Here is a 22,869-nt window from a genome sequence, read left to right on the forward strand (position 1 = left end):
ATGGCGAGCAGCGGCTGGCTGATGTCGGGCCCTGCACAGTAGAGATGATAGGACTGGCTATAGATATCTGTTGCTTCCTCTTAACGTGCAGATGAGCAACTGGCCTCTTTGCTGATGAATCTTGACCAAATTTTGAATAGAATAAGGCCGAGTGCGTGTCCTGGCATGGAGTCGAAAGAGAGTTGGCCCGGCTGTGACAAGTCTCCTCTGACAAAGCACGGTACTGCATACGGATATCAGGCCTCATGTTGTGTAACCTCATAGGTCGCACGCTGACGCTTGGCGTGCATGACGAATCTCTCGGCACTCCTGGATGTCAACCATGGTTCAGGACACCCAGAGCCCCGGATGAGACCGTTCTACATGCCAGGTCCTCGACGGGCATCGTACACCACAGGGGCCGGGCTCAAAATGGAAAAAAAGCTGCAGGAACAGGTGGAAAATCGTGGTTGAAGGAAATGGGTGGTCAAAGGCGGGTCACACAGAACAAGGGTGTTAAAGTGGTACTAGGGCTGGTGAGGGCTGCAAGGCCATGCGGTTCAGTAATCAGAAGTTGCTGAGGTTACACAAGGCGCGGTCCGGACACCTGCCTCTTCCAATTGAAAAGGGCAGTAGCCCTGTCTCTTGCGTCGTGAAGAAACGCACAGCGGGCACGTACCTGCATCCTTCAGCTTCTGTGGGTGTTGGTCAACAAGGGCGCGGCATCCCGGAAGGGCCATTCGAACGAAGTCGGCAGCATATCGGAAGCTGAAACAGATGACGGCTCCAACCAACGACCTAGCAGCGGAAGTCTTCCGGATCATGCGACAAGGGGTTGTTGACAAGTCTTTTGTGGAACGAGTCGTCATGAGATTTTAGGGTTGATGCAACCATCAACATCGGATCCGTCGGTTTGCAGATGGGAAGCCCGGCCTGTTAGACTGTCAGAAGGGTCGCCAAGGGTATGGAACAATGAGAAGAGAGGGTAGGACCCTGCTGCTGGAGGCATCGGAGCGGCTTTGGTATCAAGGAAGCTGGTATGGAGTGGAACAAGAGCGCTAGGGAACATCGGATGTAACGAAGAATGGGGCCCGCCGGTGAGGAAAACAGCAGGGCTGCAGAAAACGAATCGCAGGGAGTACACCGTCTGCTGACCTCGCAGTCGTATGCGGAATCAACAGTGTGCGGCACACAAATGAAAGATAGGGGTGCTGCAGAACCTTGGCGACTGGGGGATGAGCGAATCAGGAGGAGAGGCCAGGGTAGGGTTGATGACCAATACCGGCGAGCTGCAGCAAGCATGGTACACACGATCAAGGTGGAAGAGCTGAGGTACGAAGAAAGCATGGAATTGCAGCTGCAGAAGGTCAGCGGACAAGAGGTCGGTGAGCGTTTTCCGACACGATGACGGCCAAGTACCTGGAGTAGTAGTGGTACATGGGCAGCGCGGTGAGCTGGCTGCTGCAGATCTCGAAGGGTCGTCAGGGAGGTGAGCGGAAAGCGGCTAGGTGCGCCCCGTGCACATGCAGTTGGCTGTTCAGACAACGGCGTATTGGATCCATGCCTCTTGCATACGATGAAACAGGAGGAATCAATCCAAAGCACGCAGTCCATCCAGAAGGGCTTTGTGGGACCCCTCGAGCGATTGCTTGGAAGGCGAAGCGGGTGGGTGCTGGAGCTGGGCTGCGGCCTTTTCCTCTTTCTCGCGGCGAAGCGTTTCCTGGGCAGACTCGAAGCTGCCAATGTCGCGGACGTTTTCGAAGCCTAGCGACCTCAGAGTGTCGAGGGCAATGGCCGAGCGGCGCCCAGAGCGGCAGTACAAGGTTATGTCGTCCTGCTTGGAGACGCCAGGTCGGCGGGCAAGCTGGTCAATGTCTTGGTACTCGATGTTGATAGCGTCGTCCAGAAAGCCTGTGGCGAATTCGGCAGGCGTCCGGACATCGACAAGCAGTGAAGCAGGCATGTTGGCGGCTGGATTCAGCTGTGGCATGAGAGAGACGATGGGGTGTCGTTGAAGTTGAGTCTGGCTTCACGTCACGTTTCGGCGTAATGCCGGGCGGAGGCAACTCCGAAAGTCGCTCCTGCTCCGCGCTTTCCTCCATGACCTCATCCGCCTGAGCTTAGCTCCATCCCGCATACTATGGCTGGAAAGAACCTGGTTTCGAGACGGCTGTGGTGGATATCCGCCCCCGACTCAACACCATTCGGAAAAACTTCGGTGTAGCATCTCAAGAAGAGATGCAAGATGTTTTTCCGTTGTTTTCCGTTGTTTTACGCTCGGCTAATCTTTTACTCGATTTTATGCATTGCCAATGCCGCATCAACATCTCGGATAAAGACACGCAGCAGCTGAACTACCGCATCCGCTCCCGACTTCAATTCCACGATGCTTGGCCGGGTAATGTCTAGAGTTGTCACCCGGTTCTACCCGCGCTGGAGGCACGAACCACCTTGCTAGCCTCAAAACGCTCACCACATTACGCAATTGAAGAAGTCGGGCTTCAACAGAAAACAAGAAGCAACAAGCTAACACGTTGATATCAAGCACGAAGCCACTTTCGACACCCAGGATTATTGATAATAATTCATTTCGTATCCAGAAACAGCAATTGCTCCACACGAGCTGGGGATATCCGAGTAACAGGACTCCGTGTCCCCTCAAAAAACGCCGTCCCATGCCTCATGCCAGAAATTTCACACCGAAGATCAACGCCGATTGTATGCCTGCGAGGGCTTGTCCCCATCCCGCCCTTTTCCCCACCAGAAGAAAACTCCTCCACGAAATGCCATCAAATTGCTGTGCCCCTAACCGGGAAGGGGTATAAAGTTGCAAGAAGAGAACGGATTTTTTGTCGATGATGGTGATAGAACTCATTTCCTCGCGGCCTGTAAGAAGAAAAAGAAAGAACACTGATCGTAAGTCAAACGGTCGCAAAGAATATTAGAAATGAGCCAATCATCGACAAAAAGGAAGAGAGAGAGGGAGGTGTGCCATCCGGTTGCAATCCGTGGAGTTCGCGAGGTAGAATAGCGTATCCAGGTTTCGGAGGAGGAGGGAATTAGGTGTAAAAGGGGAGGAGGTATGGTATCACTGCACCTCATAGAGTTCCATGGCTCGCTGCACGTCCTCGAGCGATTCGCGGTCGCCGTAGGCAGACATCAAGGCGGCGTTCTGCTCGCGCTGGCGCAGGGCGCGCGCCTCGGTGGCGGACAGGCCGGTGGTGTGGGTTGGCGAGTAGCGCTTGTCGAGGTAGTTGGTTGCTGCTGCGCCTGCGATCACCGGGCCTTCACATCAGTAAGACGAATTGAAATGTTGAGACGTGGTCGGGGTGGAGGACGTACCGATGAATAGAAGTCCGGTCACGGGCAGGAAAAAGCGTCCCAGGCGGCTCGCAGGCGCAGGAGCAGTCATCTTGGGGAGAGGGGCGTGGTGCGGTTGATGGAAGGAGAGAGCGGGGTGGACGCGGGCGGAGGTGGTGAAGGGACGCGGAGCGTTGGGAGCCATAACAGCTAAGCTTCTCTTGGAGGAATCGAGCGGGTTTAATGCGTGGATATCCGGGAATGTGGCTGTGTGCCTTCTTTAAGGAGACGGAGTGTAGCTTGGACGACCTCGGTATCCTCGGCACAATGATTGGTTGGTGAGTATAGGTATCCGCTGACAGATGTCGCTTGGTTGTGTGTCGTGCTTGGATTAATTTGCAGGGCTGTAACAAAGTGCGGAGAAGGTCCAACTGATATACCGCCCTTGACTGGGCGATTTTCAGTGGAGTGAAATCATGGTCGGGCTACGGTCGTCTGATGCGCTGCGTGCCCTGCAGGCTGGCGCCACCTCCGCACGCGACACGCAGCCCCCCTCAGAACTCGGGCCCCTCACGGTTTCCTCGTCTTCCCGTGCAGACAACCTGACAGCGCGCATTGTGCTCCACCTGCACGAAGATAGCTCGGAATCTAGCAGCGACGAATGACGGCAGCGTCATTCTTGCACCCTGGATTGCTTGAAGTGGAGCGATGGCTGCCCCACCCCACTTGATCCAGCTTGGCCCCGTATCACCAGATCAGCACTCGATCGTGGGGTGACCGCCGGCGGCTTCCGCCAGCGGCAAATAATGCCTCCGCCCACCCTTGTCCAAGAGCGAACGATCTGATGCCTGAGGCCTCCTGATTTGCTGACCTTCCCTCGGACTGTCTTCATCCACGGTTCGAGAATGCCCATTCCCGCTCCTCTGGCCCGGCCGTGGGACTACGCACTTTAAGTCGCACTGTTGCACATGCGAGCTTGCGACGCAAAATCGTTTCATGAAGGCCCCATCGCACTCGGACATTTCTCGCTGCGGCTGCAAACAGAGACACGAGACTCCACGCGGTCTTCCGCGAAGGGGGGAGAGGATCCAGAGAAAGGGCCCGCATTTCTCTCGATGGTGGATCTGCCCGTCGCCGACCCGACGAGATTCTGAGAATCATCGAGAGATCCCACACCAGGATTGTTCTCCTTCGACCGCCTCTCCTTCTGTCATGTTTCAGCGCGCTCTTCTGCTCTTGGCCGGCGGAGGACCCTGCCTTGCGCATAGACTTCGTCCGGGCCGACCCGACGACCTTGTGCGCCTCCTGCCGTCAACGTTATTCCACCACTTGCACGCTTTGGGGTAGCAAGCCACCCGCACCAGCCTTGCTAGAAAAATAATAATGCACGTGTTCTTACCTGCGTGACTAAGACCGCCGTGTATCCCACGTTTACTCTATGCAACAGGAAAAAACCTCTATCAACCAATCCGTTGCCTTGAAGCCCATATTCCTACAAGAAAAAAAAAAACACCCAACCATACAAGCCGGCCCCCCCTTAACCAAGGCCGTGTGCTCTATCGCCATTCTCCTCGTCCTCGTCCTCATCAGCGCCCAGCAGCCCCCTCTCCTCCGCCGCAAACCCCTCCGCCCTCAGCGAGGCCCGCCCGACGATGTTTCCCGACTCCCTGATCTCGCCCTCGCCGTTCAGCACGAACCACACGTCCTTCTTCGTCAGGAGACCGCGAAGGCAGCCCTTCTCGACGAAGATGACGTAGCGCAGCCCCAGCTTGGAGAACATGCTCACCGTCAGCTGGAGGCTGGTTTGCGCATTGAGCGTGATCGGTGTCTGGTCCATCCACGGCCGAAGATCGAGGCTGGTTGTCGGATCAGAGAGGGGCTGGTGGGCGAAGAACGCCTCCGTGTCCACCGAGAGGTTGCGAGGCGACGATATCGCCACCGAAAGTGCATACGCGAGCTCTGTACGTGAAATATACCCGAGGAGTAATGCGTCGCGTGGGTTATCAATAATGGGGAAGCCGCGGAACGAGTGCTGTGACAGCAAGCTACGCAGGCTCTCGATCGTGTGTCCGGTCGCCGTAATCACGACAAGGTCCTCGATACGGGTCATAACCTGTGACGCCGGCACGTCGGGAACTGACGAGCCGTCGTCATCGCGGTTGTCCAAGAATGGGTATCCGTTGAAGTGAATCCAGGCTTCGTAGATGCCACGCGGTGAAATCGCGTCGCCGACCCATTTGCTGATCATGACAGCGATCATGATGGGCAGCACGTACGTGAGCGCTCCCGTCAGCTCAAACATGATGACCACGATCGAGACCGTCATGCGCGTCGCTCCGCCGATGGCAGAAGCGGCGCCAATAATCGCGTAAGTGCCTGGAGTAATGCACGGTACGTCAGGTTCACACGCAGTGAACGGAAATTTGTTCTTGTGCGACATGTGCATGACTCGGACAATGAGTCCCACGGCGCGTCCGTAGAGGGCCCCGATGGCCATTGAAGGAAGAAGAATACCAGCAGGGATCATAAGTCCGAAACTGACCGCTGCAAGGATAACTCCGAGAATAGCGGAGACAATCAGGAGAGAGATAACTTCGGTATTGGCTTTTCCTGCCTTGCAGAGGCCGAGCTGGTCATCCATGATGTCTCGGCACTCGGCAAAGAGCACGTAAAGCAGTTCTGTGGCCTGCGCGCGCATGAACTTGATGGGGAAGTTGATCAAGGCCGTGACGAGGCTGACGGCAACCACTTCACGAATTGGTCCGTTAAAGAAGGGGCTGTCGCGTCGTCTCTCGGCTATCTTAAGGTTCAACTTGATCAAGAAGCCGCCGTAAAGACCGCCAAGGATACCGATGATGGCGTAGGGGACCATCTCGAACCCATGCCATCCCGAATGGTAGGTGACTTGGTACATGACAAGCTTGTTCGTTCGGAACGGATCGAACCAGTGGAGAGCGACTGCGCCGGTCATGGCGCAGACGAAGCTCTGCCACATAGTTTTGTCTGGGAAGTAATAGGACAGAGTCTGAAACAGTGAGCGGGAAGGCTACGTGGAGGTTGAAGTTTGGGGTTGAACGTACCTCAAGACTGAAAAGCACACCTCCAACGGGAGCTCCGAAAGCCACTGAAATACCAGCAGCGGCAGCCGCAGAAAGTACCTCCCGTTTACGTGCTGTAAGATTGTTAGTAGATGGAGTTAATTGAAGGAGCATGGAGCTAACCTTCGTTGCCATTGAGATTTTTGAAGAATTTCATGAAAAGATTCGCGAAGCAGCAGGCGACATGGACCAAGGGACCTTCTTTGCCAACCCACAGCCCGGAAGCTACAGAGAGACACTGATTTATTATTAGCCAAATGCAATCGCATTGCAATGCAGGGACGTACTAGGCCGAGGGACTTGATGATCAAGGTCCAGCCGCCCATGAAGTAGCGTATGACAAAACCACCCAAAACGGTCTTAATCTCAGGGATGCCGCTATGTTTGGCGTAAATGGCGTGGTGTTTGACCAAGATAGTGGCACATGCTGCAAATAGGACCTGTCAATCGTCAGCAACATAGCGGCGCATCGCTGGCTTATGACGTACAGAGAAAATAATGAAGAAGAGGTATTCGACGATGTAGCTGCCGGACTTGGAGGTGGCGCCAAGAGCACTACTCCAGGGATGCCAGTCGGCGCACTGCGCCAGTTCTGCGAGGTGTCAGCGACGCAGACAGCAAGAGATGGATCTGCATACCTGCGTATCCCCAGCAGCAGAAGTTCCTATGCAAGTAGAACTTGCCGTCTCCACCCTCGTTCTTGCAATATCCCGTCTTCAGGTCGCCTAGCCAGTCACTCACAACATCGATGCAGGCGGAGACCAATCCGCTTGCCAGACCTGTCAGGATCAGCACGATCCAGATCTGACTCGCGTCCCCAATCTGCTTGAGCTGGCCCAGGACGCCTGATGCGCCGGCGTGCAGCAAGCGCAGGCGCTGGCGCTCCTTGGCGTATTCAAAGATCCAATCGATAGCTGTGAGGTCGTCGTAACCTACGCGGCGGCCGGGACCCTCGATGTACCAATCAACACCCGACGAATCCTTCGCATCGTGTGAGTCGTCGACCAGGTTACCGTCGGGGTTGTCGAGGACAGAATTGCTGCGTATGCGACGGTGCTCGGCGCGCGACGAGGAGGGGCGCTGGATGGGTGTGGACTGGCGCGAGGTGAACAGCTTGGGGAGTGCGGAGAGCGTGATGCCATTGGAGCTCAGGCTCTTGTTACGGCGCTTGAAGGACACCCTGCGGGGGTCAGCGGGTGACGCGCGAGGAGCCTGGGAGAGGGATCGCACTGCTCCTGCAAGCCGGGGCCCAGAGGGTCGTCGTCGAGCAGGTTCGTTTCGTCATCGCTAGCCTGGCGTTCGTGGGGCGTTGAGTGGCCGGAGGGCGTGCGGCTGCGACTCTGCGAAGCTTCGGCGTAGGGATGGCTATTGTCGCGGGAGCTGGCGGAGGCGGACATGGGGGAGGAGGGCTGCTGCTGGCGCAAAGGCAGCAGCGGGCATGCTCAAGAGCGGTTGTCGGAGAGTTGAGTGCGATGTCGCATTGGCCGCGGCGGATTGCGCCTGGGGCCTTGCGGGAGCTGGTGCTCAGCAGTGAGCTCAGCCCTGCGACGCCAAGCCCGCCCAGGCCCCAAAGCTCTTGTTCTTCTTCACAGCTGTCCACTCCAGGCCCAGCCAACCACGCGTCGTTTGCGCAGACAAGGGCTTGTGCTCTGTCCTTTCTCCCATCCAAATGCGTCGGCCGTCGCCGCCTTGCTGCGGATCGCGGCCCCTTTCATCTGGCGCAGGGACCCATCATCACCGCCGGTCTTGATGCAGCGTCACCGTTGACGCGTCGCAAACACCACCGCTTCATGGGAGAGCACGCATCACGGAGCAGATGCAGAAGTTCATCCTGCACAACGGCCCGGGAGCTTTGATATAAACGATTGCCGGCTACCCCAGACCGATCCCCAGCACGTCATCCACGCCTGGCCAGTGCGTCCACGAACAGACGCCTTGGCGACGACCAACCGGACCGCCGGCACACTGGCAGATCGTCACTAATTACTGTTGGCCGTCCTTCTTGCCGCCCTCGATCATTTCCACATGTTCCACGCTGGCCTCAGTCTCCTTGACTGCATCTACCACCTTATTGACTTTGCCCACCGTTGCGTCCTTGCCATCGAACAACATGGCCACCGCCTCCAGACTCGGGCCTTTCGTCTCGATGAAGAACACGTATACGACTGCAAACTCGACTGCAATCCACGCCACGTAGAACCAGTAGAACTTCCAGTCGAACGCTTCTAGTCCCAGCGGATTCACGTACGTGTTGAACGCTCCGGCTGCCCCCGTGAGCAACCAGAAGAGCGCGATACCTTTTGCTCGGAGTGTGTATGGTAGCACCTCGACCACATAAACCATCATGGCTCCCGTCCATCCGAGGTTATGTACGCCGCTGTACAGATAGATGAACGCGACGGATGCGTACGATGCTGATTTCGACCCTGACCAGCTCGGCCCTTTCTCGACGAAGACTGTTCTGTCAGGACCGCCATCGCTTGCAAAGCAGGACATTCTACTTACGTCCGGTGCAAATGGTTATCAGCGTGAAGACGAGCCACATGAGCGCCATGCTTAGCAGCAAAAGCGGCCGCCGTCCGACTCGTTCGGGTAGGAACGCGAACGCAACGCTGCACGCCAAGCTGAACATCTGACTCGTCGCCGTGATCAGTGTCTGCTGCAGCTCTGTTTTGATTCCTGCTGAGTTAAGCATCGAATGCAAGTAGTAGCTGACGAGCCCATTGCCAGACCACTGCTTGCAGATGCCGCACCAGATCATGATGAAGCTGCGCCATCGGTTGCCTGGCGTTCGCCAAAGCTCGCTCCACCGTGTCTGCTTCGCTGCAATCTCCATCTCGATCGTTGAGCAGATTTCATTGTATTCATACTGCACTACTGGATCCTCACGGTCACCATTCGCATGGTAATGCGCAAGGATATCCAGCGCTTTTTCGTGACGGCCTTTGCTGACGAGCCATCTCGGCGACTCGGGGAGAAAGAGAATTCCTACAGCCTGAAAGATAGACGGGAGTGCTTGGAAAACAGACGGAATGCGCCATGACCTTCGAACCGTTAATGGCGCTTTGAAAAGCTTGGATCTACTTACCATGTGCTGCTCATCCGGAAGCTGCCAAAAGTGATCCACGCGGCCACGATAGCACCGGTGCTATACTGCGTGTTTGACATGGCCGTCGCTGTAGCACGATGGCTCGGGTAGGCTAGCTCGGCCATAAGGACAGGTCCGATAGCCCCGACAATCACTCCTCCGATTCCAAGGAGGAGCCGACCAGCTATGAACATGCCCGCTGTCTCTTGTCAGAGTTGACTCAGTCTCGAACTAGAGAAGCTCACCGTTGATAGATCCGGTGGTGAGAGCGGTGCCAACAATGCAAATCGAGGACCCTAAAAACATTGCTGTTCGTCGACCAAATCCGTCGGAGAAGACGGTGATGAGGAAAACCCCAAGGATGTTACCAATCCAGTATGAAGCGCTCAGAATCCCGAGCAGACTGCCTTGAGGGTGGTGGAATTCTGACTGGTGGGTGAGAATAATTTTCAACTTTCGAACCTTCGGAACTGACCAGTTTGCCAGGTCTTCAGTTGCTGGACGTTGTTGATCAAACTTGCGTCATATCCCTGGACGTACTCAGACATCAACGGGACGAAGAGAAGAAGGTTGAGTTTCAGCAGTCCACGATCCTTCCACCAGTGGCCTGTCTTGTTATCCAGCGGCGTTGTGGCGGCCAGCGCCTGTCTGTCCGTCTGTGTAGTCTTGTGGGCGTGCATCTTCGATCAGGAAGAAATCATCACAATGCACTGAGAAGAAGTGTGGATGTTGGATGTCTGACTCGAATGTTCCAGCGCCAGGAAGCTTTATTTACACCAAGCCTTCAAGTGGCTGGCATGGCAAAAAGCCCTCCAATCCTACACTTTGTCGCTTCCTTCAGCTTCGCAGCTAAGACCAACTCAAGCATAAAACTACTGCGCCGCAGGCGCCACGTCCTGCACTAGGGATTACCCCGCAATCCGCGTACCATAACAAGCCGTGCTATGGGGTACCTACGTTGCAGCACATCGTGATTTCTCCGGCGTCGCTTAGCGTGGAGGCGGGGCATTATAGGATCAGCATGATGCGTCAGCGCATGCCTTGTTGGACCCTATATCCGCCATTAGTCTCGCTGCATTTTCAGCCGACCGCTCTTATTGATTTATCCGTATGCGTCCTCGCTTAGAAAACGCCCCAACTGTCAAGCAAACCGGGAATTCGCAAGTGCGGGGTGAAATGTGATCTCACCCAGACCTCAACCAAGCTTCGACGATTGCTTGTCTACTGTGGCGCTGCACTGTGTTACACATTTGCTCGGATTTCCAGTTAACCGCAACCATGACTTCAAATGGTCATACCCTGAGTTCGACATCGACTATCAGCGTGCTCGGAGATGATCCACCGCGCACACATCGTATCAACGCCAATTCATTCCAGCAGAGTGCGCTGCTTACAGTGAATGGCTGGCAGTACGCGGCTTTCTACCAGAGCAAAGATGGTGACAATGGAAGCTCCATCTGCCACCCGACACTTGCACGACGAGCCCTTTGCGATCCGCCAGGAGGAGAGGATGGAACGTGGGAGTACCTGGTCTTTGATGACTACGAGCAGACAAGCGATGATGGGCACAACACCATTTCAATTGGCATCTGCGCCGGAGATGGCACCATCCATGTTTCCTACGATCATCACTGCGAACCGTACGTCTTTATTGAATAATGTGCATGGCGCAGCTTCGACTAAGAACAACAACAGACTGAGATACCGTTTCTCGACTAAAGGCCTCGCCACTAGTCCACAGGACTACGTGTGGGAAAAGAGCCTCTTCACCAAGACGGCCGACACACTGCCGGGTCTGCCTCATTCCAATATCATGGACGAAGTGTCGTACCCGCGCTTCGTCACCGTCAACGGCGACATGCTCCTTACATATCGGATCGGCCAGTTCGTTCTCCCTTCCCCGAATCCGTGTCCCGCGCCCCTAAATATATTGTCCCGCTAACATGCCATCTTTCCCCAACAACCGCAGGGCCGGCTCCGGCTCTGACGTGCTGTACGTCTACTCCTCGGCCACGCACGCCTACACCGCGCTCGGCACGCTCCTCACCGGCGCCGGCAACTCGCCGTACATCAACGGGCTCGACCACGACGCCCGACGCAACCTGCTGCACGTGTCGTGGACGTACCGGCGCTTCGTCGCGTACGAGGGGGTCGACGACCCGGCGTCGACGGCGCACAAGGCGCAGGCGGGGCCGAACGGGCCGGAGAACAACTACGACCTGTGCTACGCGTGGAGTGCGGACGGCGGCAGGGTGTGGAGGGGAGAAGGGGGCGGGAAGGCCGGCGAGAGGGCGATCGCGCTGGCGGATTTGGGCGCCGGGGAGACGGTGAGGCCGGGGTGTGAGGGGATTAGGGCGTTTGAGATTCCGATGGGGAGTGGGATTCTGAATCAGGAGGGGCAGTGTGTGGCGCTGGATGGGGGGTTTTATGTGTTGAATCGGGAGAGGTGGGAGGGGGTGGAGAGGTGGATGGTGTATTGGAGGGAGGCGGAGGGTGAGTTGGTTCTCTGTTTTTCCTCCCTTGTCTTCGTTGCCTCCCTTATCTTTTTGGTTTTCTTTCGGTGTGGAGAGGAGGGCCTTGCAAGAAAATGAGTTACTGATCTCGAGAATGTTCAGGCAGCTGGAAGCGCAACGCAATCGACGGATTCCTCCCCACCGAGACGGGATCGAGAGGCAGCATCTGTGCGGACAGGTATAGCAACGTTTATGCTATCTTGCCTGGCAATAACGACTCGTCTCTCTCCATTGTGAGAGCGTCCAAGGCGGAGGAAGATTTACGGTTTGAGACGGTATGGAGACAGGATGGGTTCGATGGCGAGCCGCTAGTGGATCAAGCGAAAATGGATGAGCGTGGCATCATTTCCATTTTCACAAGAACGGATAAAGGTGCCGATGGAAAACGTAAGGTAGTGGTCATCGACGTTGATTTGGGGGATAGGTAGGACATGGTGTAGTAGTGACGTAAGGATGCGCTACGGCCGGCGATTGCGACCGCAGGCGTTGAACCTCCGTTGATAACTCCGCAGGGAGCATCGGCAATTGTCTTCTCAATTCCTTCTTTCCTACTTGCGCAAGAATGCAGGCCTCAAACTTGACAAAGCTGTCTGTTCCTAAATTGACTGTTTCGTCTCATGCGGTTGGCCAACGTGGGATCTTGTTACCTGTAGCTCGGCTGCTGTCGACGCGGTCGAGACCAAGCTGCAGCCAGCCCCGCGGATGGAGCAGCGTCACTGCACAGCGCAGCTGCTCCAATGCCTTGTGCTTGCTGGATTTGCGGCGTATGCAACTCGGTCGCACCTTCTCCACGACCCCAACCTCTGTAAGTGACATCATCATTACCCGCGGAAACTGTATATTGTGCCCCTCCCCTTCCATTTTTGTTAAAAGCTCGGCTCTTACCCTTCACTTAAGCTTTCAATCGCAATCAAAACGAGTCTTGCAGTTCTGTCCTTCAACCAAGCGCAGACATCACTGACGATATCCACCCAAGATGGCTCCCACCAACAACAACCAGGACTTCCAGCTGAGTGAAGTGTTCAATGTCAAGAATGAGGTTGCCCTCGTCACAGGCGGTGGCTCGGGAATCGGCTTGATGGTATGCATCCGTCATCCCCAATCAGTGGTGTGAGGCTTCGCTAAGCACATATGCAGGCCACCCAGGCTCTCGCCGTGAACGGGGCCAAGGTCTACATCGTCGGCCGCACCAAGGAGAAGCTCGACAAGGTCGTCGAGGTGTATGGCCAAGACATTCCCGGCGAGATAATCCCGCTCGTAGGCGACGTGACGGACAAGGAAGGCGTGGAGAAGCTCGTTAAGGAGATCGAGTCGCGCGAGAAGTGCCTCTGCATCCTGATCAACAATGCCGGTATCGCTTCCCCAAAGACGACAGTAGACGGGGAGAATGCGGAAGAGCTGAAGAAGAACCTGTTCGAGCCTACTACGTAAGTTTTTTTTTTTTTTGCTTTTCTTCAAAGAAAAAAAGGCAGTGCTGACATGAGAATTTAGCGTCAAAGAATGGACGGACATCTACGCCACCAACGTCGTCGGTCCCTACCTCATGGCGACGGCCTTCTTGCCGCTGCTGCAACGGGCGACGGAGCACCAGCACGGCTTCTCGGGCACCATCATCAACATCACATCCATCAGCGGCATGGTCAAGATCTCGCAGGGCCACTTCTCGTACAACGCCAGCAAGGGAGCCTTCATCCACCTCAACAAGATGCTCGCCTCGGAAATCGCCAAGGCCGGCTTGAAGATCCGCATCAACAGCATCGCGCCCGGCGTCTTCCCGAGCGAGATGACGACGCAGGAGAGCGGCGATGACCAGAAGAGCTGGATGCCCAAGGATGCGAAGGGCGGCTTGCCCGCGCAGCGGCCCGGCAACGATAGGGATATGGCCAGCGCCATCCTGTTCGCTGCGACCAACCAGTACCTCAACGGCCAGAACTTTGCGGTCGATGGTGGCTACGTCACGCAGGTCGGACAGTAGGCGGTGACTGGGAGCGCTTGTCAGCTCAGCCGTACGAAGAAGATATATGATTAATGACCAACAAGGAATAAGCATAAGCGGAGTGTTTCAATTAAACAGTTTAATGGTTCGTGAACAGAGACAGGTCGTTCAATGTTGACCGGGCTGATTCCATGCTGCCATCTGCTGCTGACTAACCCGGAGACAGATAGACTCTGGATCTATCGTCTTGGGATGATCATGCAGATCAGGCATAGATGCTCTTTTCCCAAAATAAGACTACTAAACAGCAAGTGACTCAGATGTGGTCTATCGCTCGCGTGGCGTCTCACACGACCAGATACGCAGGACGATAAGGTTGAGGGCACAGATTCCAGCGCCACGGATCCGGCTTACATCCGGCACACTGGTCGAGGTGCCGTTCAGCGAGGTCGTCTTCAGAGAGGCAGTTGCCGGAGGGTGTTGTCCATGTGCAATGGACCGGCGAAGCCGGCGATGGTTAACCGGCGTTTGCCGGGGCAGGGAGAACAGAGAACAGCGGGACCCTGATACGCTCCCCGGCCCACGCCTTCTCCGCAAATGCACAGTGTCCAGCTTATCAGAAGCTCCGCTTTTCGTTGATCGCCCCCGCAAGGGCCGCTCGAGGAAACGAGCAGGCGAGGAGGGGGCGGCGAGCGATAGCAATTTGGCATACTTTTTTTCTCTGCGGCGCGGGCCAGGCGGAGCCCTACCAGACGGGACGACGCCTCCGACAGGCCGCCGTTTTGCTTCGCCAAAAGCCCCCGGACCGGCAAACCTAGGTCCCTCTCGCAAGTCATAACGATTACGGCTCGCTCCCGCGTTAGACCGCGCCGCAGCTGCCCGACCTCGTTTCTTTCTTCTTCAACCCCAGCTGCTGTTTTCTGCTCAGCAGCTCGGAAGGCTCGCACACTCATCTTCCCCTCTCTCATTGTCGTCGCACATCCCACGGATCTCCTCCTCCCCCGACTTGTGTCGTACGACAAAAAGTCCCGCCACCGGCTCGTGACTATTCGCCATGGCCGAGTTATCCAAGGAAACGGCCGAGTCCAAGGCTCCGGCTGCGGCCAAGACGGTGTCGGTGGATGCACATGATGCCGACCGATTGCGTCTGGAGCAGATGTGAGTTGGTTGGGAAGGAAGGTGTTTTTAAGATGCGGCTGTTTTGCTGACATGTGCGGCGGCAGGGGCCACGAGCAGGAGCTGAAGCGGCACTTTACTGTTTGGAGCTTGATCGGCTTGGCTTCAACCACGACCATTTCTTGGACTGGCTTGGGTCTTGGGTGAGTATCCCCCCTCGGGGAAATGCGATGGATTGCTGATGCATGCTTGAAGTCTGATCGCAGAGATCAATGCAGGCGGCCCCGGTGCCGTCATCTACGGCTTCATCCTGGTGTGGATGCTGCAATGCTTCCTCGGCGCCTCATTGGCCGAGTTCGTCTCGGCGTATCCCACCGAGGGTGGAATGGTGGGTTTAAATGCTGATGTGCATTGGATGAGTGCTGATGCAGAAAACAGTACCACTGGGTTGCGGCCATCGCGCCGCGCAAGCACAGTGGCTTTCTCTCCTTCATCACGGGCTGGTGGAGCTGCTGCGGCTGGATCTTTACCACTGCCTCGACCAACCTGGTCTACGCCCAGAACTTCATGGCACTCATCGCACTGTACCGTAGCGACCTTGTCATCGAGACGTGGATGACGTTTGTCGTCTACCAGGTCACCAACCTGGCCACGGCCAGCATCGTGCTTTTCGGAAACAAGATCATTCCCGCACTGAACAAGTTCTCGCGTAAGCACCTCGTTGTTCGGTCCTGTTCAAAACACTGACGGCAAGCCAGTCTTCTACCTGCAGGTGGCCTGGTTCGTCCTGATGGTCACGGTCGCCGCCTGCGCACCGCGTCACAACGACGCCACCTTTGTCTTCCGTACGTGGGTTAACAACACGGGCTGGCAGAACAACGTCATCTGCTTCATCACCGGCCTCGTCAACCCGCTGTACTCGCTCGGCGGCCTCGACGGCATCACGCACATCACCGAGGAAATGCCCAACCCGTCTCGCAACGCCCCGCTCGCGCTGCTCATCACGCTGACCATCGCCTTCGTCACCGGCCTGACGTACCTCATCACCCTCATGTTCTCGGTGCAAGACTACGCCGCCCTCGCCGACACGTCGACGGGGCTGCCGCTCGCCGAGCTCTTCCGGCAGGCGACCAACTCGACGGGCGGCGCCTTCGCCCTCATCTTCCTGCTCTGGATCGCGCTGGGGCCGTGCATGGTCGGCTCGCAGCTCAGCACCAGCCGCGTGGTGTGGGCATTCGCGCGCGACCGCGGCCTGCCGCTGTCGTCGCAGCTGGCCAAGGTGTCGGGGCGGTTCCGCGTGCCGTTCAACGCGCAGCTGTTCGTCACGGCCGTCTGCGCGGCGCTGGGCTGCCTGTACCTCGGCTCGTCGACGGCCTTCAACGCCATGCTCGGCTCCGCCGTCACCATCAACAACATCGCCTACCTCATCCCCATCCTGACCAACCTGCTGCAGCGCCGCTCCGTCCTCGTCCGCGGCAAGTTCCACATGGGCACCTGGAAGGGCATGGTGGTCAACGCTGTGACCGTCTGCTGGCTCGTCTTTGCGATTGTCTTCTTCTCGTTCCCGTACTACCAGCCCGTGACGGCTGAGAACATGAATTACACGTGCGTTTGTGTGGGCGGCATCGGCATCATTGCGCTGACGTGGTGGTTTGTGGCGGGTAAGCGGTTCACGGAGAAGATGGCGAAGGCGAAGGAGGATGAGGTTTCGAGGGAGGCGGCTGAGGCGGTGTTGAGGGGTGGGGTTGTCCCTGTGAAGGGGGCTGAGTAGGGGAGTTATTAGAAGAGTTGGTTGATGATTGAAGCTATGAGCACTGGGTTGCTTTCGTATTTTTTCCACGCCTGGGACGATGGATGATGATGTTGGGAATGTTGGATGAGATACCCTTTCCAGTAATGTGTTGTAATGTTGATGAGTCTTGAATGATTGCTGTGCACTTGTTGATTCGGCGCCGAATCTGGTAGTACGCCTTAAAGCAACATAAAGTAAGATTCATGGATCTGCGAAACTTCTGCATGTCAAAGTTCGGCACTGGGTATGCATCCCCGGACGTCGCTCTCCCGCTACCCGGCGTGCGCGAGTCAATTGTCCAGCCGAAGCACAGCCGATATCGCTCGCTCGCCTTCCATTTGCCGACGGCGGCGGCGCCGTTTTAGTCCCATCTCAGCCTCCTTGCCGTCACTGACTCTTATCAACCGGCCAGCTCAGAACGCCACACGCACGGGTCTCTCGGTCATTCGTACTTTCTTCTACCGCGTCGTCAGTGGCGGTGAACAGCAGCAACACGCTCGGCTCACCCCATGTCGGATGAAGACCGACATCACCGAGATGGCCGAGGGTTCTGATAGGCTCCCCCGCATTCTGCCAATGCCGGAGCTGCCCTGCTTGCGTCCTTGGCAGGCACCGCGCGGCTCTATCGCCTCGCTTATTTTGTTATGCCAGGGTGTTGGGTGATTGAGAGGTGACGAGGGGGGCACAGCTTGGCCCCGGAGATTTTCTCACGATTCATTATATAAAAGCTGGGTGACGGCTTCGATTGTCCGTCAGGGTTTTGGCAGCTTTGTCTCTCTTTTCTCCCCCCTCCTTCCGCACCCTCTCCCACAGAAAAGATGGTGGCTTCGTCGGTTTCTGGTCGGAGCTTGCTCCCGCTCGTGCTGCTCGCCGCGCAGCCGTGCGTCGCGTCGTTCGTCTCGACGCTTCCCGCCGGTGCCCAGGACATGTTCAACCAGTCCATGTCCTACCTGGACACTCTGTACGATCCCGAGGCGCATTATCTGTACGATGTGTCCCAGGGCACGCAGACGTCGCTGAACCACGAGGTGAGAGCCTCGGCGTGGTACGCGATCGGCCTGCTTGCGCGGAACAACGGCAGCGATGTCGACGAGGCCATGCAGATCATTCGGAATGTAATTGGCGGTCAGTTCAAGGATCCCAAAGACCAATGGTGAGATTTTCTTTTTCCACTGCTCCTGGATTTTCAGGAGTGGTTTCAGTGTATTCTGACGATGCATTAGGTACGGCACGTATCAAAAGGAGCCCGAAGAGCCCACGGTGGGCAGCGCCGCCTACCCGGCCGACATGTACGACAGCTGGGACCCCAATTGGCGCGGATTCATCGGCACGGCCTTCATCCAGGGCCTGGAGGACTTTGGGGACCTGATCGAGCCCGAGGTGGAGCAGCTGATGCTCGAGTCGCTGCACAACAACACGGTCGGCGACAGCTACCGCGTGGGCGGCGTCGACGGCGACAACCTGTACCCGGCCTACAGCAACCCGTCCATCATGCGCGCCTTCGTCAGCGGCTGGACCGGCCGCCGCCTCGGCGAGGCCAACATGACCCAGGCCGGCGAGGACTACGCGCAGGAGATCATCGACCTGTTCAACCGCGCCAACACGCTGTCCGAGTTCAACAGCGGCACCTACGCTGGCGTGTCCATGTACGCGCTGTCGCTGTGGGCGCGCTACATGCCGGCCAATGAGTCGGTCATGGGCCGCGAGGGCCCGCGCATGCTCAAAGACACGTGGAACTCGGTCACGAACCTCTACCACGCGGGGCTGAAGAACAGCGCCGGGCCCTGGGACCGCACCTACGGCTACGACATGACGCGCTACCTGTCCATCCTCGCCCTGCACATCTGGAACCTGGTCGGCCGCGAGGCCAGCCCGCTGATGGACAAGCCCTACGCCATGGGCCACAGCGGCGACTACGCCTACGCCCCGCTCATCGCCATCATGGCACCTTTCCACAACGAGGTCGTGCCCGAGGAGGCTGTTTCCCGCCTGACCGTCTTCCCCGGCGAGCACACCGTCGAGACGAGCGCCTTCTCGCCCCCCTACGACGAGTACCCGCGCAACATTTCGGCCTGGCTCTCCGACAAGCTCACCATCGGCGGCTCCACCTTCAACGAGACGGAGCTCGGCGGCCCCGCGCTCAACCCCAACACCTGGAGCCCGGCCGTCGTGCAGTGGGATGCGAGCGCCGATAATTCGTCCAAGCTCGAGGTCGGCTGGCTGAAGTGGTACTCGACAGAGGTCAGCCTGATCGCCGACGTCGCCCCCGGCGTGCTGAACCTGACGTACCCGTACGGCGACGCCGGCTCCATCTTCAGCTTCATGGTCTCGCCGTCCAAGGGCGTGCCCGACGTCGCGGGCTGGGAGGACGTCAAGGGCGTGAGCGTCAACGTCACGGGCAATGCGAACTTGACGTATGAGATCGCGTTCCACGGCGCGTATGGAGGTAGTGGGGAGACGGTGAAGTGAGTGATTCCTATCCCGTTGGTCATTCTTTTGAAGTGATTTGCTGACTTAATTTCCCCACAGTGATTTCGAGTTCTGGAACTTTACGTACTACATGCCCGACGGCTTTGAGGGCACGCCGAATCTCGTGTTGGAATTCGATGTGTAGTAAGCGGATAGTATGGTGCGGGGAAAGCGGATCTACCCCGTATTTCGTGTAAATTTTATGACGATGTGGCACGTAATGATGAATGTAATTATGCCAAAATAGGAAATTAATTGTTTATAGGAGACTTGGAGCGTGACGAAACGTGAACGAGAAGTATTCAAGGCAGTTTCGGGTACGTACTTCTGCTCGAAGAGATAGCCGAAGGCCTTGCTACCACCAGATAGCTCGCAGGAGTTTGGCACAGGGAGAAGTAAATGAAACTCACAGAACTTCGAAGACGATGTGTGTCACCATTGATTGTGTTGCCGCCTTTTTTCGTCCGATGGATTCAAACACCGCACTCAGCACGCAATTGCACGTTATGCTGAGCCTCGCAAACAAGACTGGTCTTGTTTCATTTCACATAATCATTCAAGAGAAGTTTCCAGCTGTCTGTCGGAGAGCTCTAAGCTATACTTTGAATATAGAGTTTTACGGCCGTTCTCTAAGCCGAGGGACAACAAGCTTAAAAAACCGGCCAGCTGACGAATGGCAGCCGAGATACGCCCGCGGATATCTTTCCTCGATTTGCAACATATCCGGCACTTGCTTAGCAATTCGGCTAGTCGGCCCCGGCTCTTGCGCCATCGTGGCGCCCCCCTTTTGGTAAAAGCATACGTTTAAGGCACACAAATCGCCGTACCTCGGCACTTTCCCCAGGGTCTTCTTGGCCCGCTTTTTTTTTTGCCAGCGTTTCTCTTGCCGTGATTACGAATAGTTAGCCTGATCTCGGACGAAACGCCGCATCAGTTTTACGTGCGAGAATACAACGCCAGCGGAGCTAACGCGGGGGGAAGACTTCAAAAAGGCGCCGCGTAGCACTTTTGTAGCACTTTTCTGCAGCCTTCATTCCACTCATACCCTCACCAGCACGATACCCGGTGTTTGCTTCTATCGTCTCGTTCTTGTATTCTTTTCCGCGCAGTCCAACATCAAGAAATAAAAAAAGAGAAGGAAAAAAGACCATATCCAACCCCCCGGAAACACCACCCACCATGATCGCCGCCGAAAACACCAAGCTCTTCACCCCCGTCCGCATCGGGCCCTCGCAGCTCGAGCACCGCGTCGCCATGGCGCCGCTCACCCGCTTCCGCGCCACCGCCGACCACGTCCCCACCGAGCTGGCCGTCACCTACTACGCGCAGCGCGCGGCCGTCCCCGGCACGCTGCTGCTCAGCGAGGCGACGTACCCCTCCTACCGCGCCGCGGGCTACGCCAACGTCCCCGGCCTGTGGAACGACGAGCAGCTGAAGGCGTGGAAGAAGGTCACTGATGCCGTGCACGCCAAGGGCAGCAAGATCTGGTGCCAGATGTGGGCGCTGGGCCGCGTCGCCAAGCCTATTGGTTCTACTAAGGCGGCGAACTTCGACGAGGCGTACCCGTACGAGAAGTACCTGGTGGCCCCCAGCGCGGTGCCGGCAGGCGAGGGGTACGATACGCCGAGGGAGTTGAGCGAGGAGGAGATTTGGGGGTTCGTCGGGGATTTCGCGACGGCGGCGAGGAATGCGGTCGAGGTTGCCGGGTTCGATGGCGTTGAGATTCACGGAGCGCATGGGTAAGACTTCCCCTCCCCTCTTTGGATTTGTTTCGGTGGTTGTTGTTGTGTCTTCTTCAAGGGGGGCCATGGGATATGCGCGCACAATGCTGACCCGACGAACCCACCACCACAGCTACCTCGTCGACCAATTCACCCAAGACACCTGCAACAAGCGCACCGACGCCTGGGGCGGCAGCATCGAGAAGCGGTCGCGCTTCGCGCTCGAGGTGTGCAAGGCCGTCAGCGCCGCCATCGGCCCGGAGCGCCTGGGCATCCGCCTCTCCCCGTGGAACACGGTGCAGGGCATGCGCATGGCCGACCCCGTCCCGCAGTTCACGCACCTCATCCAGGGCCTGACGGCGCTCAAGCTCGCCTACCTGCACCTCGTCGAGCCGCGCGTGCACGGCGTCCTCGACATGAAGCCCGCCGACGGCGAGACGCTCGAGTTCGCCCTCCGCGCCTGGGGCAAGGAGCGTCCCGTGCTGATCGCCGGCGGTTACACGCCCGAGCTGGCGGTCGAGGCCGTCGAGAAGACGTACAAGGACTACGATGCGGTTATCGTGTTTGGCCGCAGGTTCATCAGCACGCCGGACCTCGTGTACCGCGTCAAGAAGGGCATCGAGTGGGCGCCGTACGACCGCAAGAGCTTCTACATCGACCACCGCAAGGTGAAGGATATCGCGACGGGCTACATTGACTACCCTTACTCCAAGGAGTTCATCGCCGAGTATGGAAGCCAAGATGATACCACTGCCCCGACGGCGAGGCTGTAGGTGTTGTGATGATGTCTGCTGGCGATAGAGAGAGACGATAGATGCATTTTGTAACGGAGTTTTCGGGGTTTGCAACTTTAGAAATTTTTTCCAGAGATGAGATCTTCCTAGAGTTAAATGTTAAGATTTACGAATACGCTCTCACACTTCTCATCACCCACTGCGTCGGCATGGGGCTGAGCTTCTTGGACAAGTTTTCGGTGTGAACGATGTGCAAAACTAAAACCCGGGCGAGTCTCCACCAAAAAGATGGGCAAAAAGAAAGCAATCTTCGGGATTATGCGACATGGACAAGATTCGAACTTGCGCGGCCGAAGCCATGAGATATCTGGTCTCTCTTCGTAGAAGAGGATTCGAGTCTCACCTATTAACCACTCTAGCACCATGCCAGATATGCTATTGATGACTAAGCTCGAGCGGCTGTTGATCTTATATCCTGAAAATGTGAACTGAATCGCGCCTGAAGCAACGTTCCTACAGCTCATCAAAATGTTATGGAGTTTGGGGCTCTGACTGTGAGTCGAACCAGCCAATCGGCCCGTTAGTCTGATTAGCTGTTCTCAAATAACTCGTGAGGACCGGGTATCATAAGCTTGTACCAAAGAGCTGGAAACTAGAAGCGGTAAATACTGAGCGCACATCTTGCGAGTTCCCAGGGGTGAACTTCCTGATACGATATGTCGACGCTGAACGGATGAGAGAGGCTATGAAGGTCTGAGATTATTTATTCAGAGCACTTCGCTACGTACATAGAGAACAAAAAAATGTTCATAGAAAGCGCTGAGCCGCAATCTCGTCTTTGAATAGTCTGGTTGGTCTTGAAGTTGATATATTCGTCGGGCAAGAACGAGGTGCCGGAGTTCGGTGGTTCTCTCATCACCGATAACATAGCTAACAGTATAGCTACAGCAGTAAGATTGATTATTCGACTGTTAAATCTCACAGGAATTTCAGTGCAGTATCCTTTGCTATAAAGTCTGATTTAAAGCGCACCCGCCTCAGTCTGTAAAAGTTGCCAAGATACTTAGCGCAACTAAAGGCGCTTGCGCTTGCACTTGCACTTTCTTATTTCGTGATCGGCGTT

General features: G+C 56.6%; 9 protein-coding genes across 9 annotated transcripts; 5 read left to right on the plus strand and 4 right to left on the minus strand.

Moving 5' to 3' along the window:
* Positions 1–1,570: 1,570 nt before the first annotated feature.
* LTHEOB_1179 (Protein phosphatase fmp31) lies at positions 1,571–1,969 on the minus strand (the record flags this gene model as incomplete). Its single annotated transcript, XM_035508584.1, has 1 exon — positions 1,571–1,969. One exon carries the CDS (start codon positions 1,967–1,969, stop codon positions 1,571–1,573), a length of 399 nt encoding a protein of 132 aa, XP_035367526.1.
* A 1,098-nt stretch (positions 1,970–3,067) lies between these two features.
* On the minus strand, positions 3,068–3,391 carry LTHEOB_1180 (Set domain protein; the record flags this gene model as incomplete). The annotated part of the gene is made up of 2 exons (XM_035508596.1): positions 3,068–3,264; positions 3,322–3,391. 2 exons carry the CDS (start codon positions 3,389–3,391, stop codon positions 3,068–3,070), a joined length of 267 nt encoding a protein of 88 aa, XP_035367527.1.
* Positions 3,392–4,816: 1,425 nt separating this feature from the next.
* LTHEOB_1181 (Cystathionine beta-synthase core) lies at positions 4,817–7,774 on the minus strand (the record flags this gene model as incomplete). The annotated part of the gene is made up of 7 exons (XM_035508607.1): positions 4,817–6,304; positions 6,360–6,451; positions 6,501–6,615; positions 6,665–6,817; positions 6,866–6,969; positions 7,016–7,557; positions 7,608–7,774. The coding sequence occupies 7 exons, from the start codon at positions 7,772–7,774 to the stop codon at positions 4,817–4,819; spliced, it is 2,661 nt and encodes an 886-aa protein (XP_035367528.1).
* A 586-nt stretch (positions 7,775–8,360) lies between these two features.
* LTHEOB_1182 (Hexose transporter protein) lies at positions 8,361–10,145 on the minus strand (the record flags this gene model as incomplete). Its single annotated transcript, XM_035508618.1, has 5 exons — positions 8,361–8,833; positions 8,883–9,421; positions 9,466–9,664; positions 9,711–9,890; positions 9,941–10,145. The coding sequence occupies 5 exons, from the start codon at positions 10,143–10,145 to the stop codon at positions 8,361–8,363; spliced, it is 1,596 nt and encodes a 531-aa protein (XP_035367529.1).
* Positions 10,146–10,743: 598 nt separating this feature from the next.
* On the plus strand, positions 10,744–12,406 carry LTHEOB_1183 (Dockerin type 1; the record flags this gene model as incomplete). Its single annotated transcript, XM_035508629.1, has 4 exons — positions 10,744–11,105; positions 11,161–11,349; positions 11,435–11,958; positions 12,081–12,406. The coding sequence occupies 4 exons, from the start codon at positions 10,744–10,746 to the stop codon at positions 12,404–12,406; spliced, it is 1,401 nt and encodes a 466-aa protein (XP_035367530.1).
* A 548-nt stretch (positions 12,407–12,954) lies between these two features.
* On the plus strand, positions 12,955–13,953 carry LTHEOB_1184 (Short-chain dehydrogenase; the record flags this gene model as incomplete). The annotated part of the gene is made up of 3 exons (XM_035508640.1): positions 12,955–13,059; positions 13,116–13,405; positions 13,470–13,953. 3 exons carry the CDS (start codon positions 12,955–12,957, stop codon positions 13,951–13,953), a joined length of 879 nt encoding a protein of 292 aa, XP_035367531.1.
* A 1,015-nt stretch (positions 13,954–14,968) lies between these two features.
* LTHEOB_1185 (Choline transporter protein) lies at positions 14,969–16,801 on the plus strand (the record flags this gene model as incomplete). Its single annotated transcript, XM_035508651.1, has 6 exons — positions 14,969–15,072; positions 15,138–15,233; positions 15,286–15,418; positions 15,469–15,739; positions 15,789–16,549; positions 16,607–16,801. 6 exons carry the CDS (start codon positions 14,969–14,971, stop codon positions 16,799–16,801), a joined length of 1,560 nt encoding a protein of 519 aa, XP_035367532.1.
* Positions 16,802–17,640: 839 nt separating this feature from the next.
* On the plus strand, positions 17,641–19,436 carry LTHEOB_1186 (uncharacterized protein; the record flags this gene model as incomplete). The annotated part of the gene is made up of 3 exons (XM_035508662.1): positions 17,641–17,975; positions 18,046–19,287; positions 19,352–19,436. The coding sequence occupies 3 exons, from the start codon at positions 17,641–17,643 to the stop codon at positions 19,434–19,436; spliced, it is 1,662 nt and encodes a 553-aa protein (XP_035367533.1).
* Positions 19,437–20,470: 1,034 nt separating this feature from the next.
* On the plus strand, positions 20,471–21,785 carry LTHEOB_1187 (Nadh:flavin oxidoreductase nadh oxidase family protein; the record flags this gene model as incomplete). Its single annotated transcript, XM_035508673.1, has 2 exons — positions 20,471–21,030; positions 21,146–21,785. The coding sequence occupies 2 exons, from the start codon at positions 20,471–20,473 to the stop codon at positions 21,783–21,785; spliced, it is 1,200 nt and encodes a 399-aa protein (XP_035367534.1).
* Positions 21,786–22,869: the final 1,084 nt, after the last annotated feature.

Source organism: Lasiodiplodia theobromae (assembly GCF_012971845.1).
Source record: "Lasiodiplodia theobromae strain AM2As chromosome Unknown scaffold_3, whole genome shotgun sequence".
Lineage (NCBI taxonomy): Eukaryota > Fungi > Ascomycota > Dothideomycetes > Botryosphaeriales > Botryosphaeriaceae > Lasiodiplodia > Lasiodiplodia theobromae.